The 20,453-nt window shown below is 46.4% G+C and overlaps 1 protein-coding gene across 2 annotated transcripts in view; it reads left to right on the forward strand.

Moving 5' to 3' along the window:
• The first annotated feature begins 9,696 nt into the window (after window positions 1–9,696).
• Window positions 9,697–20,453, forward strand: part of LOC140204540 (UAP56-interacting factor-like) — an 82,498-nt gene continuing 71,741 nt past the window's right edge. For both annotated transcript variants that reach the window (XM_072271251.1, XM_072271252.1), the window contains exon 1: window positions 9,697–9,862. In XM_072271251.1, the coding sequence (XP_072127352.1) occupies window positions 9,790–9,862 (73 nt within the window). In that variant the 5' untranslated portion in view covers window positions 9,697–9,789. The remainder of the gene's footprint in view (window positions 9,863–20,453) is intronic.

A 20,453-nucleotide genomic window follows, 5' to 3' on the forward strand; every position in this document is an offset into this window, starting at 1 on the left:
TATGCCAGATTTCAAGTCTTGATCTTCAAATATTCTTTTCTTCAGATAACCAAAGGAGAATTTCTTTATTACTGTATGCCTTCAATGATATGGAAAGTAGTTCATGTTTCTTGGACTTCATTATCAGTCGGCAGTGTTGTGTAATTGGATCAAGTTCTGTGCTTACGCAGTGTAGGGCTTTTTGTCGCATAAACTTCAATTATCAATTGAAAGTTGGCATGGACTCCAGCCTCTGAAAGTGCAAGTGCTTAAGCAACATTTACACACTGGAGCTTGACGACTGACATTTAGTGACTTTGGTTCTGAAGTGAAAGTGGTGTGCAATTGAACAGTGTTCCATGCGCTCTTACAGATGAGCTTCATTCTATCAAGAAGTTGTTGGAAGTGAGGTACAGCACCCTAAGGACAAATTCCAAAAATTGTTGGGGCCTCACTTTTGCACTGGCTCATCACACCATTCAGTAGAATTTCATCTCCTTTCACTCCACCACCAAAGAGTTGCAGTTTCCTAATTTAATTCCCAATTGCATTTAAATTTACATTGTTTAAAAATAATGCTCTCATGGATACATTGGAAACAAAATTGAAATGAAAGTTGATGTCTCAATGAAGAAATAATTAGCTTTCCATCTGTCCTATTTACCTATTAAATAGGAAGTATTATTCTAATTGAAATCAGAATCAGAATCGGAAAAAAGTTTATCATCACTGGCAAGTGACGTGAAACCAGTTCCCCTCTACCACAACTCTGCTCCGTCTAGCGGAATTAGTCCTTACTCTTCCTTTGGCTCCTCCCACTTCCTCCAAACTAAAGGTGTAGCCATGGGCACCCGTATGGGTCCCAGCTATGCCTGCCTTTTTGTTGGCTTTGTGGAACAATCTATGTTCCAAACCTATTCTGCTATCTGTCCCCCACTTTTCCTTCGCTACATCGACGACTGCATTGGCGCTGCTTCCTGCAGGCATGCTGAGCTCGTTGACTTCATTAACTTTGCCTGCAACTTTCTCCCTGCCCTCAAGTTTACCTGATCCATTTCCGACACCTCCCTCCCCTTTCTTGATCTTTCTGTCTCCGTCGCTGGAGACAGCTTATCTACTGATGTCTACTATAAGCCTACTGACTCTCACAGTTATCTGGACTATTCCTCTTCTCACCCTGTCTCTTGCAAAAATGCCATCCCCTTCTCGCAATTCCTCCATCTCCGCCGCATCTGCTCTCAGGATGAGAATTTTCATTCCAGGACGAAGGAGATGTCTTCCTTTTTTAAAGAAAGGGGCTTCCTTCCATTCCTCCACCATCAACTCTGTTCTCAAACGCATCTCCCCCATTTCACACACATCTGCTCTCACTCCATCCTCCTGCCACCCACTAGGAATAGGGTTCCCCTTGTCCCCACCTACCACCCCACCAGCCTCCGGGTCCAACATATAATTCTCCATGACTTCCACCACCTCCAACCGGATCCCACCACTAAGCACATCTTTCCCTCCCCCGCTCTGCTTTCCGCAGGGATCGCTCCCTACACGACTCCCTTGTCCATTCGTCTCCCCCATCCCTCCCCACTGATCTCCCTCCTGGCACTTATCCTTGTAAGTGGAATAAGTGCTAATCATGCCCTTAAACTTCCTCCTTCACTACCATTCAGGGCCCCAGATAGTCCTTCCAAGTGAGGTGACACTTCACCTGTGAGTCGGCTGAGGTGATATACTGTGTCCGGTGCTCCCGACACAGCATTCTGTATATTGGCGAGACCCGACGCAGACTGGGAGATCATTTCGCTGAACAACTACGCTCTGTCCGTCAGAGAAAGCAGGATCTCCCAGTGGCCACACATTTTAATTCCACGTCCAATTCCTATTCTGATATGTCTATCCACAGCCTCCTCTTCTGTAAAGATGAAGCCACGCTCAGGTTGGAGGAACAACATCTTTTATTCTGTTGGGGTAGCCTCTAACCTGATGGCATGAACATTGACTTCTCAAACTTCTGCTAATGCCCCATCTCCCCCTCGTACCCCATCCATTATTTATTTATATACACACATTCTTTTTCTCTCTCTCCTTTTTCTCCCTCTATCCCTCTCCCTATACCGCTTGCCCATTCTCTGGGTTTTTCCCTCCCTCCCCCTTTTCTTTCTCCTTAGGCCTCCTGTCCCATGATCCTCTCATATCCCTTTTGCCAATCAACTGTCTAGCTTTTGGCTCCATCCCTCCCCCTCCTGTCTTCTCCTATCATTTCAGATCTCCCCCTCCCCCTCTCAAATCTCTTATTAGCTCTTCTTTCAGTTAGTCCCGATGAAGGGTCTCGGCCCGAAACGTCGACTGTACCTCTTCCTAGAGATGCTGCCTGGCCTGCTGCATTCACCAGCAACTTTTATGTGTGTTGCTTGAAATTCCAGCATCTGCAGATTTCCTCATGTTTGCATTGTGAAGTTTGTTAACTTAGCAGCAGCAGTTCAATGCAATGCATAATCTAGAAGAGAAAAACAATAATAATAATAAATAAACAAGTAAATCAACTACAGTATACGTATATTGCATACATTTTGAAAAATATGTAAAAAAACTGAAATACTGTATATGAAAAAAAAGGTGAGGTAGTGTCCAAGGTTTCAATGTCCATTTAGGAATCAGATGGCAGACAGCAAGAACCTGTTCCTGAATGACTGACTGTGTGCCTTCAGCCTTCTGTACCTCCTGCCTGATGGTAAAAGTGAGAAAAGGGCATGCCCTGGGTGCTGGAGGTCCTTAATAATGGACGCCACTTTTCCGAGACACTGGTCCCTGAAGATGTCCTGGATAATTTGTAGGTTAGTACCCAAGATGGAGCTGACTAGATTTACAATCCTCTGCAGCTTCTTTTGGTCCTGTGCAGTAGCCCCTCCACACCAGACAGTGATGCAGCCTGTCAGAATGTTCTCCACAGTACATCTATAGAAGTTTTAGAGTGTATTGGTTAACATGCCAAATCTTTTCAAATTCCTAATAAACTATATTGATATCCTCAGAGATCTTGACACCCAGGAACTTGAAGCTGCTCACTCTCTCCACTTCTGATCCCTCTGTGAGGATTGGTATGTGTTCCTTCGTCTTACCCTTCCTGAACTCTACAATCAGCACTTTCCTCTTACTGATGTTGAGTGCCAGGTAATTGCTGTGGCACCTCTCCACTAGTTGGCATATCTTACTCCTGTATGCCCTCTCATCACCACCTGAGATTCTGCCAACAATGGTTGTATCATCAGCAAATTTATAGATGGTATTTGAGCTATGCTTAGCCACACAGTCACATGTATATAGATAGTAGAGCAGTGGGCTAAGCACATATCCCTGAGGTGCTCCAGCGTTGATCGTCAGCGAGGAGGATATGTTATCACCAATTCGCAGAGATTGTGGTCTTCCAGTGAGGAAGTCGAGGATCCTATCTGCAGAGGGAGGTACAGAGGCCTGGGTTCTGCAAGTTCTCAATGAGGATTGTGGGAATGATGGTATTAAATGCTGAGCTATAGTCGTAGAACTGCATCCTGTTCAACGTTTGTGTTCTCTAGGTGGTCTAAATCCATGTGGAGAGCCATTGAGGTTTCATCTACTGTTGACCTATTGTGGCAGTAGGCAAATTGCAGTGTGTCCAGGTCCTTGCTGAGGCAGGAGTTCACTCTGGTCATGACCAACCTCTCAAAGCATTTCATCATCTTCGATGTGAGTGCTACCGGGCAACAGTCATTAAGGCAGCCCACATTATTCTTCTTTGGCACTGGTCTAATTGTTGCCTTTTTGAAGCAAGTGAGAACTTCCTCCGGTAGCATTGAGAGGTTGAAAATGTCCTTGAATACTCCCTCTAGCTGGTTGGCACAGGTTTTCAGAGCCTTACCACGTATTCCATCAGCACCTTCTGCCTTGCGAGGGTTCATTCTCTTTAAAGACAGCCTAACATTGGCCTCTGAGATGGAGATCACAGGGTCATCAGGTGCAGCAGGGATCTTCACAGCTGTAGTTGTGTCTCTCTTTCAAAGTGTGCATAGAAGGTGTTGAGTTCATCTGGTAGTGAAACATTGCTGTCATTCATGCTATTGGGTTTCACTTTGTAGGAAGTAATGTCTTGCAGGCTCTGCCAGAGATGTCGTGCATCCAATGTCACCTCCAACCTCGTTCGAAATTGTCACTTCACCCTTGAAATATCCCTCCGCAAATCATACCTGGTTTTCTGGTACAGGCCTTAGTCACCAGATTTGAATGTCACAGACTTAGCCTTCAGCAGATGACGTACCTCTTGGTTCATCCACGGCTTTTGGTTTGGGAATGTACAGCAAGTCTTTGTAGGCACACACTTATCCACACAGGTTTTAATAAAGTCGGTAACAATTGTAGCATACTCATCCAAGTTTGAAGATGAATCCCTGAATACAGTCCAGTCCATCGATTCAAAGCAGTCCTGTAGGCGCTCCTGTGCTTCCCTTGTCCAAACCTTCCTGGTCCTCACTACTGGTGCTGCAGTCTTCAATCTCTGCCTATACTTAGGGAGTAGAAGTACAGCCAGGTGATCAGACTTCCCGAAGTGAGGGTGTGGAATAGCACAGTATGCATTCTTGATGGTGGTGTAGCAATGGTCTAGTGTGTTGTTTCCTCTGGTATTGCAAGTGATCTGTTGATGGTAGTTGCTTCGTGATTTTGTTCAGACTGGCCTGGTTAAAATCTCCCAAAACGATGGTGAAGGCGTTAGGGTACGCTGTTTCGTGTATGTTGATGCCATTGCTCAGATCATCCGAAGCCTGCTTGACATTGGCCTGAGGTGGAATGTAAACTGCCACCAAAATGACCCCAGAGAACTCCCGTGATATGTAAAACGGAATGCTAATTCCATAATACTCATTCCTTTAGAATCAGAACACTCTAAACTGGCCAGTTTCAATTCTCATTGCCTTAGTGAATTAGTTTCAACTTCACTCACAAAAGCAGATTTTCCCAGTTGAAGATTTTAAAACTCTGCATTTAGTACAAGCAGAAGAAACGGAAGTTTGTTCTGCTTTGTAACACAAGTGACAATTTTGTGGTCATAGTAATCTGCAACAATACTTGATTTATACAGAAGCCATAATAGAGCAAATTAAACTTTACACTAAACCACGCAGGAATTAAAAAAGGTGAGCAAAAAGTAGACTCAGGACTCCGGGTCTTCCAGCTGACCCTTGTTTGAGTTAATCATAGGCACCTGATTCCCATCTTTGAGCTTGCAATTAAGTAGCCTTGGGGTTGAATGTGGGCTGCTGGTTTGTCTTGTCAGTCCCCCTTGGAGCAACCTACTGATGGAAGGCTAGTGAAACCATTTGTGATCTCTAGGCCTGGTTGGAGGACCACTGCTTCATGGAGTCTTGTTGCCACTTGTTGGAGTAGTCTTTCTGGTATGGATTTGGCTGTTTCCCGGGCCAGCTGAGTGGCTGCCAGACACTCCAAGCTTAGTAGGGATCCGGCTGTTTCTGTAGTCAGCTTAGGTTGCTGGCTGAACTGAGGCTTGGAGCTACCCTGGAGCAGAGATGGAACTGTCTGTTGTTCTTTGGTGTTTGTCTCTTCTTGTCCTCCCCTCTGTGGGGTAAGCCAGGCTGTTTTGCCGTTGCCCTGCAGGGGGAATCTGTCTTCTCTTGTCCTTGCGTCTGTTGGGTAATTCTGGCCGTTCTGCCATTACCTGATGGGGAGACCTGTCCCACCTTGGAATGGAGATGGAGTTGAGTCCCGGCTTGTCGTAGGATAAGTCCCGGCTCTATGTCTATGTTCTGTCCTGTCTCATGTAAGTGTTGTATTAAAGATGAGTCCTGGCTTGTCGAAGGATAAGTCCCAGCTTAATGTTGATGTTCAGCTCCCTCAGCTCCAGTCTCTGAGTTATCAGCCTCCGCATTTCAAGACAATGGTCCCGCAGCCAAGCTCCAAGAACCCTAGCCTTGATGATCCCACAGCCAAGCTCAAGACCCAAGACCCCAAGCCTCGAGGATCCCAAGCCAGGCTCAAGACCCAAGACCCCAGCCTGCAGCCAAGCTGTCATAAGGGCGGTGTCTGTGAGCGGACCCAAGTGCAAGACACCGACACTGAAGTACGAGGGACAGGACTAGGATACAGGGCAATGGCAAGGACATGGACAGGAAAACCAGGAACCTGGAACAGGACTGGACAAAAGAGCTAGGAGCCTGGGCTTGGACCCTAAGCCAGAGACTGGACAAGGACCCAGTACCTGAGTCTTGCCTCTGGCTCGGACTCCAGAACTAGGCAAGGATGAGGCTTGGCAGGCAGGCAGGATGAGGCTGGAGTCTTCAGGCTAGAAGCAAGAGGCTAGAGACTTGGCTTGGATTGGCAAGAGGCTAGAGGTTAGAGGTTAGAGGCTAGAGGCTTGGCTTGGCAAGAGTCTATCGGCTCGAGGCTACAGACTTGGCTTGGCAAGAGGCTCGAGGCTATAGGCTTGGCTTGGCTAGAGGCTAGAGACTTGGCTTGGCTTGGCTAGAGGCTAGAGTTGGCTTGGCTTGGCAAGGTGCTGGAGACTTGAGGCGAGGCCGGCGGCCGGAGGCGCGAGGCGTGGCGAGGCCGGCGGCCGGAGGCGCGAGGCGTGGCGAGGCCGGAGGCGCGAGGCGTGGCGAGGCCGGAGGCGCGAGGCGTGGCGAGGCCGGCGGCCGGAGGCGCGAGGCGTGGCGAGGCCGGCGGCCGGAGGCGCGAGGCGTGGCGAGGCCGGCGGCCGGAGGCGCGAGGCGTGGCGAGGCCGGCGGCCGGAGGCGCGAGGCGTGGCGAGGCCGGCGGCCGGAGGCGCGAGGCGTGGCGAGGCCGGCGGCCGGAGGCGTGGCGAGGCCGGCGGCAGGAGGCGCGAGGCGTGGCCGGTGGCCAGAGGCAGGAGACTTGAGGCGAGGCTTGGCTCCTCCTGGGCAGGGCGTGGATCACCACCCGACAGAGGTAAGGGACAGGAAGGGACAGAATCAACTGCAGGTAACGGCAAGATGGCCTGGCTTACCTGGGCGGAGGCAAGGGACAGGAAAGGAGCTAGGTGCAGGGTGGCTCCAGGACCGGACTGCAAGACAAGGCAAGGCTACTGGCAAAGCAAAGCAAGGCAAGACAAGAACTTCAGGTGAGGCAAGAGTTACCGGCAAGACAAGGCAAGGCTTCAGGCGAGGAAACAGAAGACAGGGGAAAGGATACAAGGAGTAAGGACAAGAACAATCCAGCAGCCACACCCTGGTCTCTGAAGGTATTTATGCAGCCAGCCCCAATGAGCATCAGCTGCCTCAATTAGCTCAACAAGGACAGAAACAGGGTAGAAAGGAAAACCTGGAGCAAGGGTCGCTGGACTGGACCGTGAAACGGAATACGGACTTCATGGACCAGACTATGACACAAGCTCAAGACCCAAGACCCCAAGCCTCGAGGATCCCAAGCCAAGCTCAAGACCCAAGACCCCCAAGCCTCGAGGATCCTAAGCCAAGCTCAAGACTCCCAAGCCTCAAGCCATGTCATGTCCTTGCCTGGTTCTGGGGTCCAAGCCCGAGGCAAGACCCAGTTTCTGGGTTCTTGTCTAGTCTCGGGCTCGGAGTCCGAGCCTTGTCTTGTCTCCAAGTTCAGGCCTTTAGACCCCAGCCATGTCCTGTCCTGAAGCCATGTCATGTCCTTGCCTGGTTCTGGGGTCTGAGCCTGAGGCAAGACCCAGGTTCTGGGTCCTTGTCCAGTCTTGGGCTCAGAGTCCAAGCCTTGTCTCCTAGTCCTGGTCCCACTTTCCCTAGCCCAACTCTATGTTCTTGTACCTGCTCCTTGCCAGAATCCTGTCATGTCCCTACTCTAGTCAAGTCCTGTTCCTTGTACTTCATTGCCTGTGTCCTGCACTTGAGTCTGTTCCCAGCACCCCTTGTGACACAGTCTGGAGCCTATAAAATAGCCCAGTCAGTAAAAAGTAAGTTACCATAATCTATTGCTGACCTCTGAGCTATCCAAGTACTTGTTGTAGACCTTGTCTCATCCAGGCTTCTGAGTTCCAAACTATTTTCAATGCTTTCACTGGAACAGACAAGAGTGTACACAGTAGTTATAAATCAAAGGTGATCATCCAACCCGCTCCTGCTGTACCACACTGCTCTCACACAATAAAGGTTAAATATAGCACCTGAGAAAACATCAATCATTTCACATATCTTGAATCATTTCTCAACCAATGCAGATGTTGATGATGACATTTGACATCTTCTTCAGTGTATCAGCATAGCCTTTGGCCAATTGAGAAAAGGGGCATTTGAATTTCAATATCCCAAACATGGCTTAGATCTTATGATCTACGGGACAGCAGCAAAGCTTGTCCTCCTAAAGTTAACAACTTTTGAAAGACACTTAGGCAATACATGTATAGGAGATGCTTAGAGGAATATGGGCCAAATATGGCAAATAGGACCAGCTCAGATGGGTGACTCGGTTGTAATGGACAGCACCAAAGGTCAGGATTAACCTACCTGAGTTGCTGGAGAAGATTCCATGTTGAAAGTTGCTTATTCACAGTAAAACCATTGATTCACAATATTTTACCAGATGTGAATTGAAATAATGCATTTATTACATTTTTTTCACTTTAATATGTGGATGATGACTCCAATTGAGCAAGAAGTATTCAGGATGTTATTTGAAACCTCAAATCCATGCTTCAGGCATGCACCATCTCACCAGCTGCCCACCTGTACACCTGTTGGTCCAACTTGCCCCATTTGTGGAAGAATCAGCAATTCCTACATTGGCTTCGTTAGCCACCTCACATCCATAAAAGTGGAGTGGAAACAAATCACCGCTAATCCTGCTACTTCATGACCACTGTCCTGAAATGTTAACTTTTTTTAAAACAGATCACTCCTGGCCTGTTGAATATTTTTCAGGAATGTATATTTTTAGTAGAAATATTCAGTCTATCCCAGTTAATTATTGCAACCATAAGAGGAACTCAGAGCTCTGTATGTTTCATTCTTCTTCACAAGATTTTGTTACATCTGTGGCAGTTCTCTACCTCCTTCCCAGCCCAGGGATGGTCCGGTAAAATTGTCAGCGAAATTTCTTGGTGCTCCATCTAATCTACACAACCTGAAACTAATAAAGATAAGACATTCTTATTGTTAATGTGGATGTTTGCTAATATTTTGTTTTGATTAATCTCGCAACAGATCGATGTCATTAATCTACATCCATATCAATCTGCAAGAGTTTAACTTAGCTATAAAAATAATTTATTAAGAATTATATCAAATGAGCCAAGCATCTATGTTCTATGCCACTTTTTATAGAAAGCAAAAGAGATGGCTTGGTAAAATACATTTGACCAACTGAAAACTATCTTCATCAAAAATAACGTAATTCTTGGCCCATTAATGGCTATCAGATTTCTCTTTGGGAAAAAAAATCACGGTTTACTTAATTGATAATGTTTAGTATATAAGATGTTATCAAATAGTTTTAAATTGTTTTTCACGAGTCTAGATTATTTTTGCTAAATTAGTTCATGCTGCGATAATATTTCATACACTATATGTTAACATTTGTCTCAAGGACAGACTTCATTTAAATTTGCAAAAGTGGAAATAGTGAAGTAAAAGACTGAAAATGCCACAGTCGCCACGAATCCGTTCCTTTATCTTCGTCACTTCAAGTCACGTTATCACTATCACCGCGCCGACAGCATTCCGCACATGCGCTTTTCAGATAGAAGCGAAATCTGAACTTGACCAACTCTGTTAATCGTTCTTCACATTACTATCATTTAAATTGTTCATCAGCACCCGCTTTATCAGAGAAATGACAGAGTTCGCCGCTAAACCCGCTCCTATGGAAGTAGACAACAGCTCGGAAAAGATTGACATGTCTTTGGGCAAGTACAAGTTTTCCAAAAATTATGTGTATACGTTTTTCTGAAATTTGTGACACGAATCCCCTAAGGCAGCAAGTCTTTATTACAAGGATATAGAAAGTGTGATTTTAAATTGATAATTTTGAACTTTTAATGGGATCTTGGAGTAGGTATTAAAGTGTGAGATATAGCTTGAGATCCAAATCGTTGGAGTCAGTACTAAATAAGGAGCGATGATATCAAACACCGGAGCGTCACACGGCTGTGATCATAAATACTGCGGCCAAGGATCGGCGTTGGTTTAAATCTGTTTGACTATCAGCTGGTGTTTGTAATCCGATGGTTTACTGGTTTCTGAGACATTGTGCTGGTGACATGTCTTCTTAAACAAGGTGTTCGCATCCTGTGGTCCACGGCTCCCTTGCTTAATGGTATCGGTGCATGACATTAAAAAAGGGTTGGGAACCCCATGTGCGAATAGTTCTAAAGCGCAATCGTAAATTCAGTAAGATGAAAGGTTTGTTTTCTCTGGGAATTGCACGCTCATAGACTGATGATATCCAAACCAACACAGTCATCTTGGCATCGTCTTTGTTTGGGGGGAAGTGGTTGTCAGCAGCTTTTTCTTCAAGTAGACAATTGATCGAACAGTTCCAATTATTTTATTAAGAAAGACAATCATTACTTCTTGCATGTACATCATGCTTGATGTAGAAAAAACACAACCTTAGCCAGGGTTGGTAAATTAGTGGTATGGGAAGATTAAAAGACGCATCAAAGGATGTGAGGTGCTTTGGTTGAAAATTGCAAAACTCTTACGGGGCTCGACCAGATGGATGCAGGAATGATGTTTCGCTCGCTGTGGACGTCGTCATCTCACTGTGGGTGTTGTACTGAAATTAGGAGAAATTTCTTCACTCAGAGCAGAGGGCTGCTGAAATCTTTGGCATTCGTTATCCTGCGAGACTATGCAGGCTTTGTGTACATACATCTATTGATGCTTCTGGACACATCTTCAGTGATGTTCCTGGAATCATCGGGTGTTTCGGGTCTTTCAACATCATACAATCTCCTCCAGGTGACCCAGCCGGGGCTGATCAGACCCCAGCTTGTGTCCAGATGGCTAGCTACTTATGACTCCATGGCTCCCCTCTTTTGAGCCACAGCCATCTTGAGGCCCTCTCTGCCGCATCGGTGGTACTGCGGATGGCTCTCCTCTTCCTCTCTCCCTCGATGCCCAAAATGCTGAAGGCTCTAACTAAAGAACGGGCTACGAATCCCCTACAACCAACCTCCACTGGGAGACACCTCACTCTCCATCTAGCCTGCTGACAGTTGCTGACCAGTCCTGCGTACTTGGAGAGCTTCCTATCAAAGGCTTTCTCCAAGCTATCTTCCCATGGGACTGTCAGCTCCAGCAGCACCACTTGCTTAGTAGACTCAGACACTAGGACAATGTCTGGTCACAGGGTGGTGGCTGCAATATGGTTGGGGAACTTCAGCTGCCCTTCGAGGTCCACCAACAGCTGCCAGTCCCTTGCAGAGGTCAGAATGCCTGCAGATGTTCTTTTGGCAGGTAATGGCAGCTCCCCAGCTCTGACAAAGGCAATGGTCTGCTTGGAGGGTCGGGACCGCTTCGCCCACTCAACTCCTGCGCTGACGGCTTCAGCGATGGTCTTCAGGACCTGATCATGCCTCCACCTGTACCGTCCCTCACCAAGTGCCCTTGCACAGCTGCTGAGGATGTGCTCCAGGGTTCCTCGCTTGGAGCACAGTGGGCATGCAGATGACTCTGCCTTACCCCATGTGTGCAGGTTTGATGGGCTTGGAAGCACATTGTACACTGCCTGGATGAGTAATTGGATGCCGTGTGGTTTGGCTTTCCAAAGATCAGCCCAGGTCGCTTTCCTCTCAACCGTATTCTCCCATCTTGTCCAAGCTCCCTGTTGCTTCATTCCCATCGCTTTGCAGGCTCTCATCTCCTCCACTACTGCTCTCACCTCCTCCTGAACTAGATGACACCTTTCCCTCCCTTTGGTGTCCATTTGGGGAGTTGGAAAGGATCCTAGCCCAGCTCGGCCTCGTGTGACCACTCCCACCAGCCTCCTCTGACGCAGCCTTGCCTCTGCCTCCTGAACAGCTTCCTCTGCCCTCCACTTCCTGCCAGTACTTACTTGGATCTCTGCTCTAGCCACCTTCGGGTCGTTTGAGTCCCTATACTGTAGCACTTCTCTGGCTCTTGTTACCTTGAATTCTTCCTCCAAGGATTTGAAGGGCAGTTGCAGTTTGTTGTGGTGTCCATAGAGTGCGATGCTGCTCAGGCTCTTTGGCAGCCCCAGCCATCTCCTGACGTGGTTGCTAACCCTCCTCTCTAAGGTTTCAACTGTCGAGATCAGAACTGCATAGATGAGGAGGGGCCACAGGATTCTGGGAAGAATGCCATGCTGATACACCCAGGCTTTAAACTTCCCAGGTAGGCCAGACTTGTCCACAGATCTCAACCAGCCATCCAATTCGGTGCAGGTTGCCTGAATGGATGTTGTGTCCCTTAAAGAGCTGTCAAAAACTTTGCCTAAGCTCTTGACTGGCTTTTCTGTGATGGTTGGGATGGCTGTGCCTGCGATGCTGAACCGGAACTTGTTCTCCACCTTCCCTTTCCTCAGCACCATCGATCTTGATTTGGCAGGTTTGAAACGCATCCGGGTCCACTCCACCAGCTTTTCGAGCCCTTGCAGAATCCTCCGGCAGCCTGGGACTGATTCTGTGGTGACTCTGAGGTCATCCATGAATGCCCTGATAGGTGGTTGCCGTTGAGCGGAATTCATTCTGGGCCCTCTGTACTCTGGTTCTGCAGACTTAGTGACCATGTTCATGGCTAGGGAGAACAGTGTCACTGAGATAGTGCACTCTGTGATGATGCTGACCTCCACCTTGTGCCAGGTTGATGTAATTGCTCCTGAAGAGACCCTCATCCTGAAGTTGCTGTAATAATCAGCGATAAGGTCTCTGATTCTGCTGGGGACATGATATTTGGTCAGTGTGCAGTAATTCAATACTTTAAAGCAGAAGTTGATAGTTTTCTGGATATTAAGGAACTAGAAGGGTATGGGTAAAGTGCAGTAAATTTGAACTCCAGTAGAAGATCAGTGCTGATCTTTATGAATGGTAAAACAAGTTCACAGAGCCAGATGGGTATTCTCTTGCTTAGAATTTTATGCAGCAAGGTTTGATAGCATGGTGGCCAATGCATTGGTGAAAACTTGATTTTGAACATAGAACATAGAATAGTACAGCACAGTACAGGCCCTTTGGCCCACAATGTTGTGCTGACCCTCAAACCCTGCTTCCCATATAAGCCCCCAACTTAAATTCCTCCATATACCTGTCCAGTAGTCTCTTAAATTTCACTAGTGTATCTGCCTCCACCACTGACTCAGGCAGTGCATTCCACGCACCAACCACTCTCTGAGTAAAAAACCTTCCTCTAATATTCCCCTTGAACTTCCCACCCCTTACCTTAAAGCCATGTCCTCTTGTATTGAGCAGTGGTGCCCTGGGGAAGAGGCGCTGGCTATCCACTCTATCTATTCCTCTTATTATCTTGTACACCTCTATCATGTCTCCTCTCATCCTCCTTCTCTCCAAAGAGTAAAGCCCTAGCTCCCTTAATCTCTGATCATAATACATTCTCTCTAAACCAGGCAGCATCCTGGTAAATCTCCTCTGTACCCTTTGCAATGCTTCCACATCCTTCCTATAGTGAGGCGACCAAAACTGGACACAGTACTCCAATTGTGGCCTAACCAGAGTTTTATAGAGCTGCATCATTACATCGCGACTCTTAAACTCTATCCCTCGACTTATGAAAGCTAACACCCCATAAGCCTTCTTAACTACGCTATCCACCTGTGAGGCAACTTTCAGGGATCTGTGGACATGTACCCCCAGATCCCTCTGCTCCTCCACACTACCAAGTATCCTGCCATTTACTTTGTACTCTGCCTTGAAGTTTGTCCTTCCAAAGTGTACCACTGCACGCTTCTCCAGGTTGAACTCCATCTGCCATTTCTCAGCCCACTTCTGCACCCTATCAATGTCTCTCTGCAATCTTTGACAATCCTCTACACTATCTACAACACCACCAACCTTTGTGTTGTCTGCAAACTTGCCAACCCACCCTTCTACCCCCACATCCAGGTCATTAATAAAAATCACGAAAAGTAGAGGTCCCAGAACAGATCCTTGTGGGAGACCACTAGTCACAATCCTCCAATCTCAATGTACTCCCTCCACCACAACCCTCTGCCTTCTGCAGGCAAGTCAATTCTGAATCCACCTGGCCAAACTTCCCTGGATCCCATGCCTTCTGACTTTATGAATAAGCCTACCATGTGGAACCTTGTCAAATGCCTCACTAAAATCCATGTAGATCACATCCACTGTACTACCCTCATCTATATGCCTGGTCACCTCCTCAAAGAACTCTATCAGGCTTGTTAGACACGATCTGCCCTTTACAAAGCCATACTGACTGTCCCTGATCAGACCAGGATTCGCTAAATGTCCGTAGATCCTATCTCTAAGAATCTTTTCCAACAGCTTTTCCACCACAGACATAAGGCTCATTGTTCTGTAATTACCCGGACTATCCCTACTACCTTTTTTGAACAAGGGAACAACATTTGCCTCCCTCCAGTCCAACAGTACCATTCCCGTGGACAACGAGGACATAAGGATCCTAGCCAGAGGCTCAGCAATCTCTTCCCTCGCCTCGTGGAGCAGCCTGGGGAAAATTCCGTCAGGCCCTGGGGACTTATCCGTCCTAATGTATTTTAACAACTCCAACACCTCCTCTCCCTTAATATCAACATGCTCTAGAACATCAGCCTCACTCATATTGTCCTCACCATCATCAAGTTCCCTCTCATTGGTGAATACCGAAGAGAAGTATTCTTTGAGGACCTCGCTCACTTCCACAGCCTCCAGGAACATCTTCCCACCTTTATCTCTAATCGGTCCTACCTTCACTCCTGTCATCCCTTTTTTCTTCACATAATCGAAGAATGCCTTGGGGTTTTCCTTTACCCTACTCGCCAAGGCCTTCTCATGCCCCCTTCTTGCTCTTCTCAGCCCCTACTTAAGCTCCTTTCTTGCTTCCCTTTATTCCTCAATAGACCCATCTGACCCTTGCTTCCTAAACCTCATGTATGCTGCCTTCTTCCACCTGACTAGATTTTCCACCTCACTTGTCACCCATGGTTCCTTCACCCTACCATTCTTTATCTTCCTCACCGGGATAAATTTATCCCTAACATCCTGCAAGAGATCCCTAAACATCGACCACATGTCAATAGTACATTTCCCTGCAAAAACATCATCCCAATTCACACCCGCAAGTTCTAGCCTTATAGCCTCATAATTTGCCCTTCCCCAATTAAAAATTTTCCTGTCCTCTCTGATTCTATCCTTTTCCATGATAATGCTAAAGGCCATGGAGCGGTGGTCACTGTCCCCCAGATGCTCACCCACTGAGTGGTCTGTGACCTGACCCGGTTCATTACCTAGTACTAGATCTAGTCTGGCATTCCCCCTAGTCGGCCTGTCCACATACTGTGACAGGAATCCGTCCTGGCCACACTTAACAAACTCTGCCCCATCTAAACCCTTGGAACTAATCAGGTGCCAATCAATGTTAGGGAAGTTAAAGTCACCCATGATAACAACCCTGTTATTTTTGCACCTTTCCAAAATCTGCCTCCCAATCTGCTCCTCTGTATCTCTGCTGCTACCAGGGGGCCTATAGAATACCCCCAATAGAGTAACTGCTCCCTTCCTGTTCCCGACTTCCACCCATATTGACTCAAAAGAGGATCCTGCTACATTACCCACCCTTTCTGTAGCTGTAATAGTATCCCTGACCAGTAATGCCACCCCTCCTCCCCTTTTTCCGCCCTCTCCATCCCTTTTAAAGCACTGAAATCCACGAATATTGAGAATCCATTCCTGCCCTGGTGCCAGCCAAGTCTCTGCAATGGCCACTACATCATAATTCCATGTATGTATCCAAGCTCTCAGTTCATCACCTTTGTTCCTGATGCTTCTTGCATTGAGGTACACACACTTCAGCCCTTCTACCTTACTGTCTTTACACTGTTTATTCTGCTTCTCTTTCTTCAAAGCCTCTCTGTATGTTAGATCTGGCTTTACTCCATGCACTTCTTTCACTGCTCTATCGCTCTGGGTCCCATCCCCCTTGCAAATTAGTTTAAACCCTCCCAAACCATGCTAGCAAACCTACCTGCAAGGATATTGCTCCCCCTCGAGTTCAGGTGCAACCCATCCAATCTGTACAGGTCCCACCTTCCCCAGAAGAGATCCCAATGATCCAAAAATCTAAAACCCTGCTCCCTGCGCCAACTCCTCAGCCAGGCATTCAACTGCCATCTCCTCCAATTCTTACCTTCACTGTCATGTAGCACTGGCAGCAATCCTGAGAATGCCACCCTTGAGGTCCTGTTCTTCAGCCTTCTGCCTAGTCCCAGAAACTCACGCTTGAGGACCTCATCCCTCTTCCTGCCTGTGTCTTTGGTCCCAACATGTATCACGACTTCTGGTTGCTTTCCCTCTCGTACCAGGATGTCGTGCACCCGGTCAGAGACATCCCGGACCCTGGCACCTGGGAGGCAACAAACCATGCGGGTGTCCTCCTCACGTCCACAAAATCTCCTGTCTGCTCCCCTGACTATAGAGTCTCTCCAATGACGACACCTCTCCTCGTCTCCGTCCCACCCTTCTGCACCACCGTGTCAGAGTCAGTGCCGGAGGCCCCGCCACTGTGGCTCACACCTGGTCGGTCATCCCCGCCAACAGTATCCAGGACTGTAAACTTATTATTCAGGGGAATGGCTACAGGGGTGCTCTGCACTACTTGTCTGCTCACCTTTGCTTTCCCCCCTCTGACTGTCACCCAACGACCTGCTTCCGACAGCTTAGGTGTGACTACCTCCCAGTAGCTCTCATCTATGACTGCCTCATTCTCCCGTATGAGTCGAAGGTCATCCAGCTGCTGCTCCAGATTCCTTACATGGTCTTCCAGATCGCCCAGCCGTATGCACTTCTGGCAGATGTGACTCTGCGGGAGAGGGGCGTTCCCCCAAGACTGCCACATCTCACATGCGAGGCACATCACCGTCTCAGGAGGCATTGTAAAGACTAACTGCGAGCAAGTTCGTCCTCTGCCTCTTCTCGTCGAAGCCTCTCGAGTCAAAGCCTCAAAGCTCACTCTTTCCCTGGCCCACTCACTCACTGGGTGGGTGAGAAAGGGTTCTACGGAGTTTAAGGAAGCACCAGGACAGAGGGTCTTCAGAAGATAATCCAGAGTGAGTTAAAAATAGTTTTGCCATAATAATGACATGCATGGAGAAAACAATTCAAAGGAGCTCCTCATTTACAGAACAAGCCGAAAATAGCGCTAAAAGATGTTGCAACAGCAATAACATAAATAAACTCATAGAATTCCAGAAGATGTAAAACACAAAAAATGCTATCCAATTCATCATGCCCATTAATAAAAGAAAGCTTCCCAACAAATTATTGCCTTCTGGCTCTGTGGGAAAGGGCTTCATGCATCATTGAAGCAATTGTCATACAGTAGATTTCAAAATCCTATCATTTCCTTACTATCCCTCTAATCCTCCCACCAAATTCTTTAAAGCTGTGTTCCCACTTTTGACGACTATCCTAAAGGAACTAAGTTCTTCCAATTAAGCCCTCATCATTTTATATACTTGAATTCAATTTTTCTCCATGGCTATCCTTGTTCGAAAGAAAATAACCTAGCCAATGGAATGTTTCCTTATGGCTAAAAGTTTCTTCTTGCTGCAATATTCTTGTGAAGCCGCCTGCAATTTCTCCAGTGCAGTATTCTCTTCCCAATACTCAAGCTGGGGCCTAACTGGTGTTGTATTCAGTTCTAGTACAACCTTCTTGGTCCGATATTCTTTATAGGCATCCATTAGTCTCATGAAACCGTGGATTTGTGCCTTAGAAGGTTTCCAGGGCGCAGGCCTGGGCAAGGTTGTATGGAAGACTGGCAGTTGCCCATGCTGCAAGTCTCCCCTCCCCACGCCATTGATGTTGTCCAAGTGAAAGGCATTAGGAACCCATACAGCTTAACACTGGTGTTGTCGCAGAGCAATGTGTGGTTAAGTGCCTTGTTCAAGGACACAACACGGTGCCTCAGCCAAGGCTTGAACTAGCGACCTTCAAGTCACTAGAAGAACGCCTTAACCACTTGGCTACGCGCCAACACATATTCTATAACTTGTCTATAAATAAAAAGCATCCTTTATGTCTTTTTATCTACTGAATTGACATTGCATTTGGTGATATATTCCTAGATATTTTCACATCTACCTTTGGACAGGAGATACAGAAGCCTGAAGTTCCACACCACCAAGTTCAAAAACAGCTGAGGCCGTCATCAGGACTCAGTGATTATACTCTGCTTCCCGACACTGAGCCAATTTTAAATCAATCTTTGCTCTGCTCATGGATCCCATAGCTTTTCTTTTGTTCATTAATTTGTCGTGTTCACTCATCAGAAGCCTTGCTAAAATCCATGTAGACTACATCAAACAGTCTTCCTTAATAGAACCTATTTGTTAGTCAGGCATGACCTTCCCGAACAAATATATTTATCCCTAAGCTATCTGTGCCTTTCTAAGTCAAGGTTTAGACTATTTTATGGACTTGATTCTAATAATTTCCCACAGCTGAAGTTATATTAACCAACTCTAGAAGGGACAGTTACTCCTAAACTGGAAGAGGGCTAATATACTTTTTTTTTCTGTTTGGAAGTCTATGGCTAATGGTCTACTGCAGGGATCAATACTCAGACAGTTTCTTACAGAAACATCTGCATGGTGCTATTGTAAATATTATTGTAAGTTTGTAACTTTGTAAGTTTGTGTGATTGTAAGTTTATTGTAAATATCAATGGCTTGGTTGAGAATGTTGTAGGTATGATTATCAAGTTTGCAGATGACATAGAATTGGTGGTGATGTGGAGAGCAGTGAAGGTTGCCTAAGGCAACAGCAGGATATAAATCACAATGAGATGACATTGGGAAAGATTTCCAGTTTGTAGCAGAATGAGGGAGGTGGCCTGATGCATGTTCTTTTTTTTCCCCTAAAACATCAGCATACACCTTTTGCCTCTACAGATGCTGCTTGACCAGTTGAGTTCTTCCTGCATTTCAGTGACTTGCATCTGTGTATAATATACCCCTTCTGGTGACTATTACTACACTGAGCCATCTTGAATGGATATTTTGAGGCCAATGATTACTGTGTCTTTTGTGATAGAATGCCCTGCCTTTTGACCTACCTGGTTCCAGCTGAGTTACTTGTGGTGCCTTTGTTACAAGCTCTGAAGAGAAAGACCACACCACCATTACTGTCTCTGTGGGCTCTGTGGTTACACCTTGAACCATGACCTGAGAGAAGATGCTTCATGTTTTTAAGTGTCATCTCCAATCACGCCATCCAGTATACTGCCTTGAATGTTAGGCCTGCTGGTTTAAGCAGCACCAGCTATATTCTGTTATTTGCCAATCATTACATTAAGCAATCCTATTACATCTGGTCTAAAAAAGTCTAGAAAAGACATTCATTTTCCAGTGTACTTAATTTGATCACATTTTCTCTGGCTGTAGTTGTCCAATATCTTCAGAATGGAGCGTCACTTCAAGGTTTACATTGTCCTTGACATAATAGTTTGTGTGTCTACAATGTCCATCTTTGGTCCTACTACCTGCTGCAAAATTATCTTCTCCTTGTGCAATGTAATATTTCTCAGGTCTGTGCTCTCTTCTTGTACCACAACAAAATATTTCTATCATTTGAATTTGGCCAGCTTCTCCTCAATTGGGCAACTCACGTTTGTCAACAAACTGATGAAAGCTGTCTTGGATAGTGCTATCAAGTGGCACTTACTCATCAATAATATACTTGCTGACATCCATTTTGGATTTCACCAGGACCACACTACTTCAGTACCTTTCTGCAAGGCTGAATTCCAGAGGGTAGATGCCCATGACGACCTTGATAAAATTGAAGTCAATCGAAATCAAAAGGAAAACATTCTATCAGTTGGAGTCATACCTTGTTCAGAGGAGGCTTACCTTAGTTGTTGGATGTCAATTATTCCAGGCTCAGGACATCACTACAGACTTCCAGTTGCTTCGTCAACAACTTTCATTATAAGAAGGAAAGTGAGAATATTTGCTGACATGTACATTGTCCTGTTCCACTCCTCATCAAACAAAGTAATTCATGTCTGCATTAAGCAAGACCAAGGCATGGGCTGGTATGTGAAGCAATATTCTCAACATCAAATTGCCTGATAATTAATATTTCAGCCAAGAAAGTTTCTAATCAGGTATCCAGTGTTTGAGTTCCATGTCCCCCTCTACTATCAACATCCTGAGTGTCACTATTTATCAGAAATCTGACAGGAGTGAGCATAAATACTGTGGCTATGAGAGCATGTCATAGAGTGTCCCGTGGCACCTCCTGACATGCTTATGCCTTTCCACAAGACACAAGTCAG

The sequence above is a fragment of the Mobula birostris genome, chromosome 10, assembly GCF_030028105.1.
Source record: "Mobula birostris isolate sMobBir1 chromosome 10, sMobBir1.hap1, whole genome shotgun sequence".
NCBI classification, from domain to species: domain Eukaryota; kingdom Metazoa; phylum Chordata; class Chondrichthyes; order Myliobatiformes; family Myliobatidae; genus Mobula; species Mobula birostris.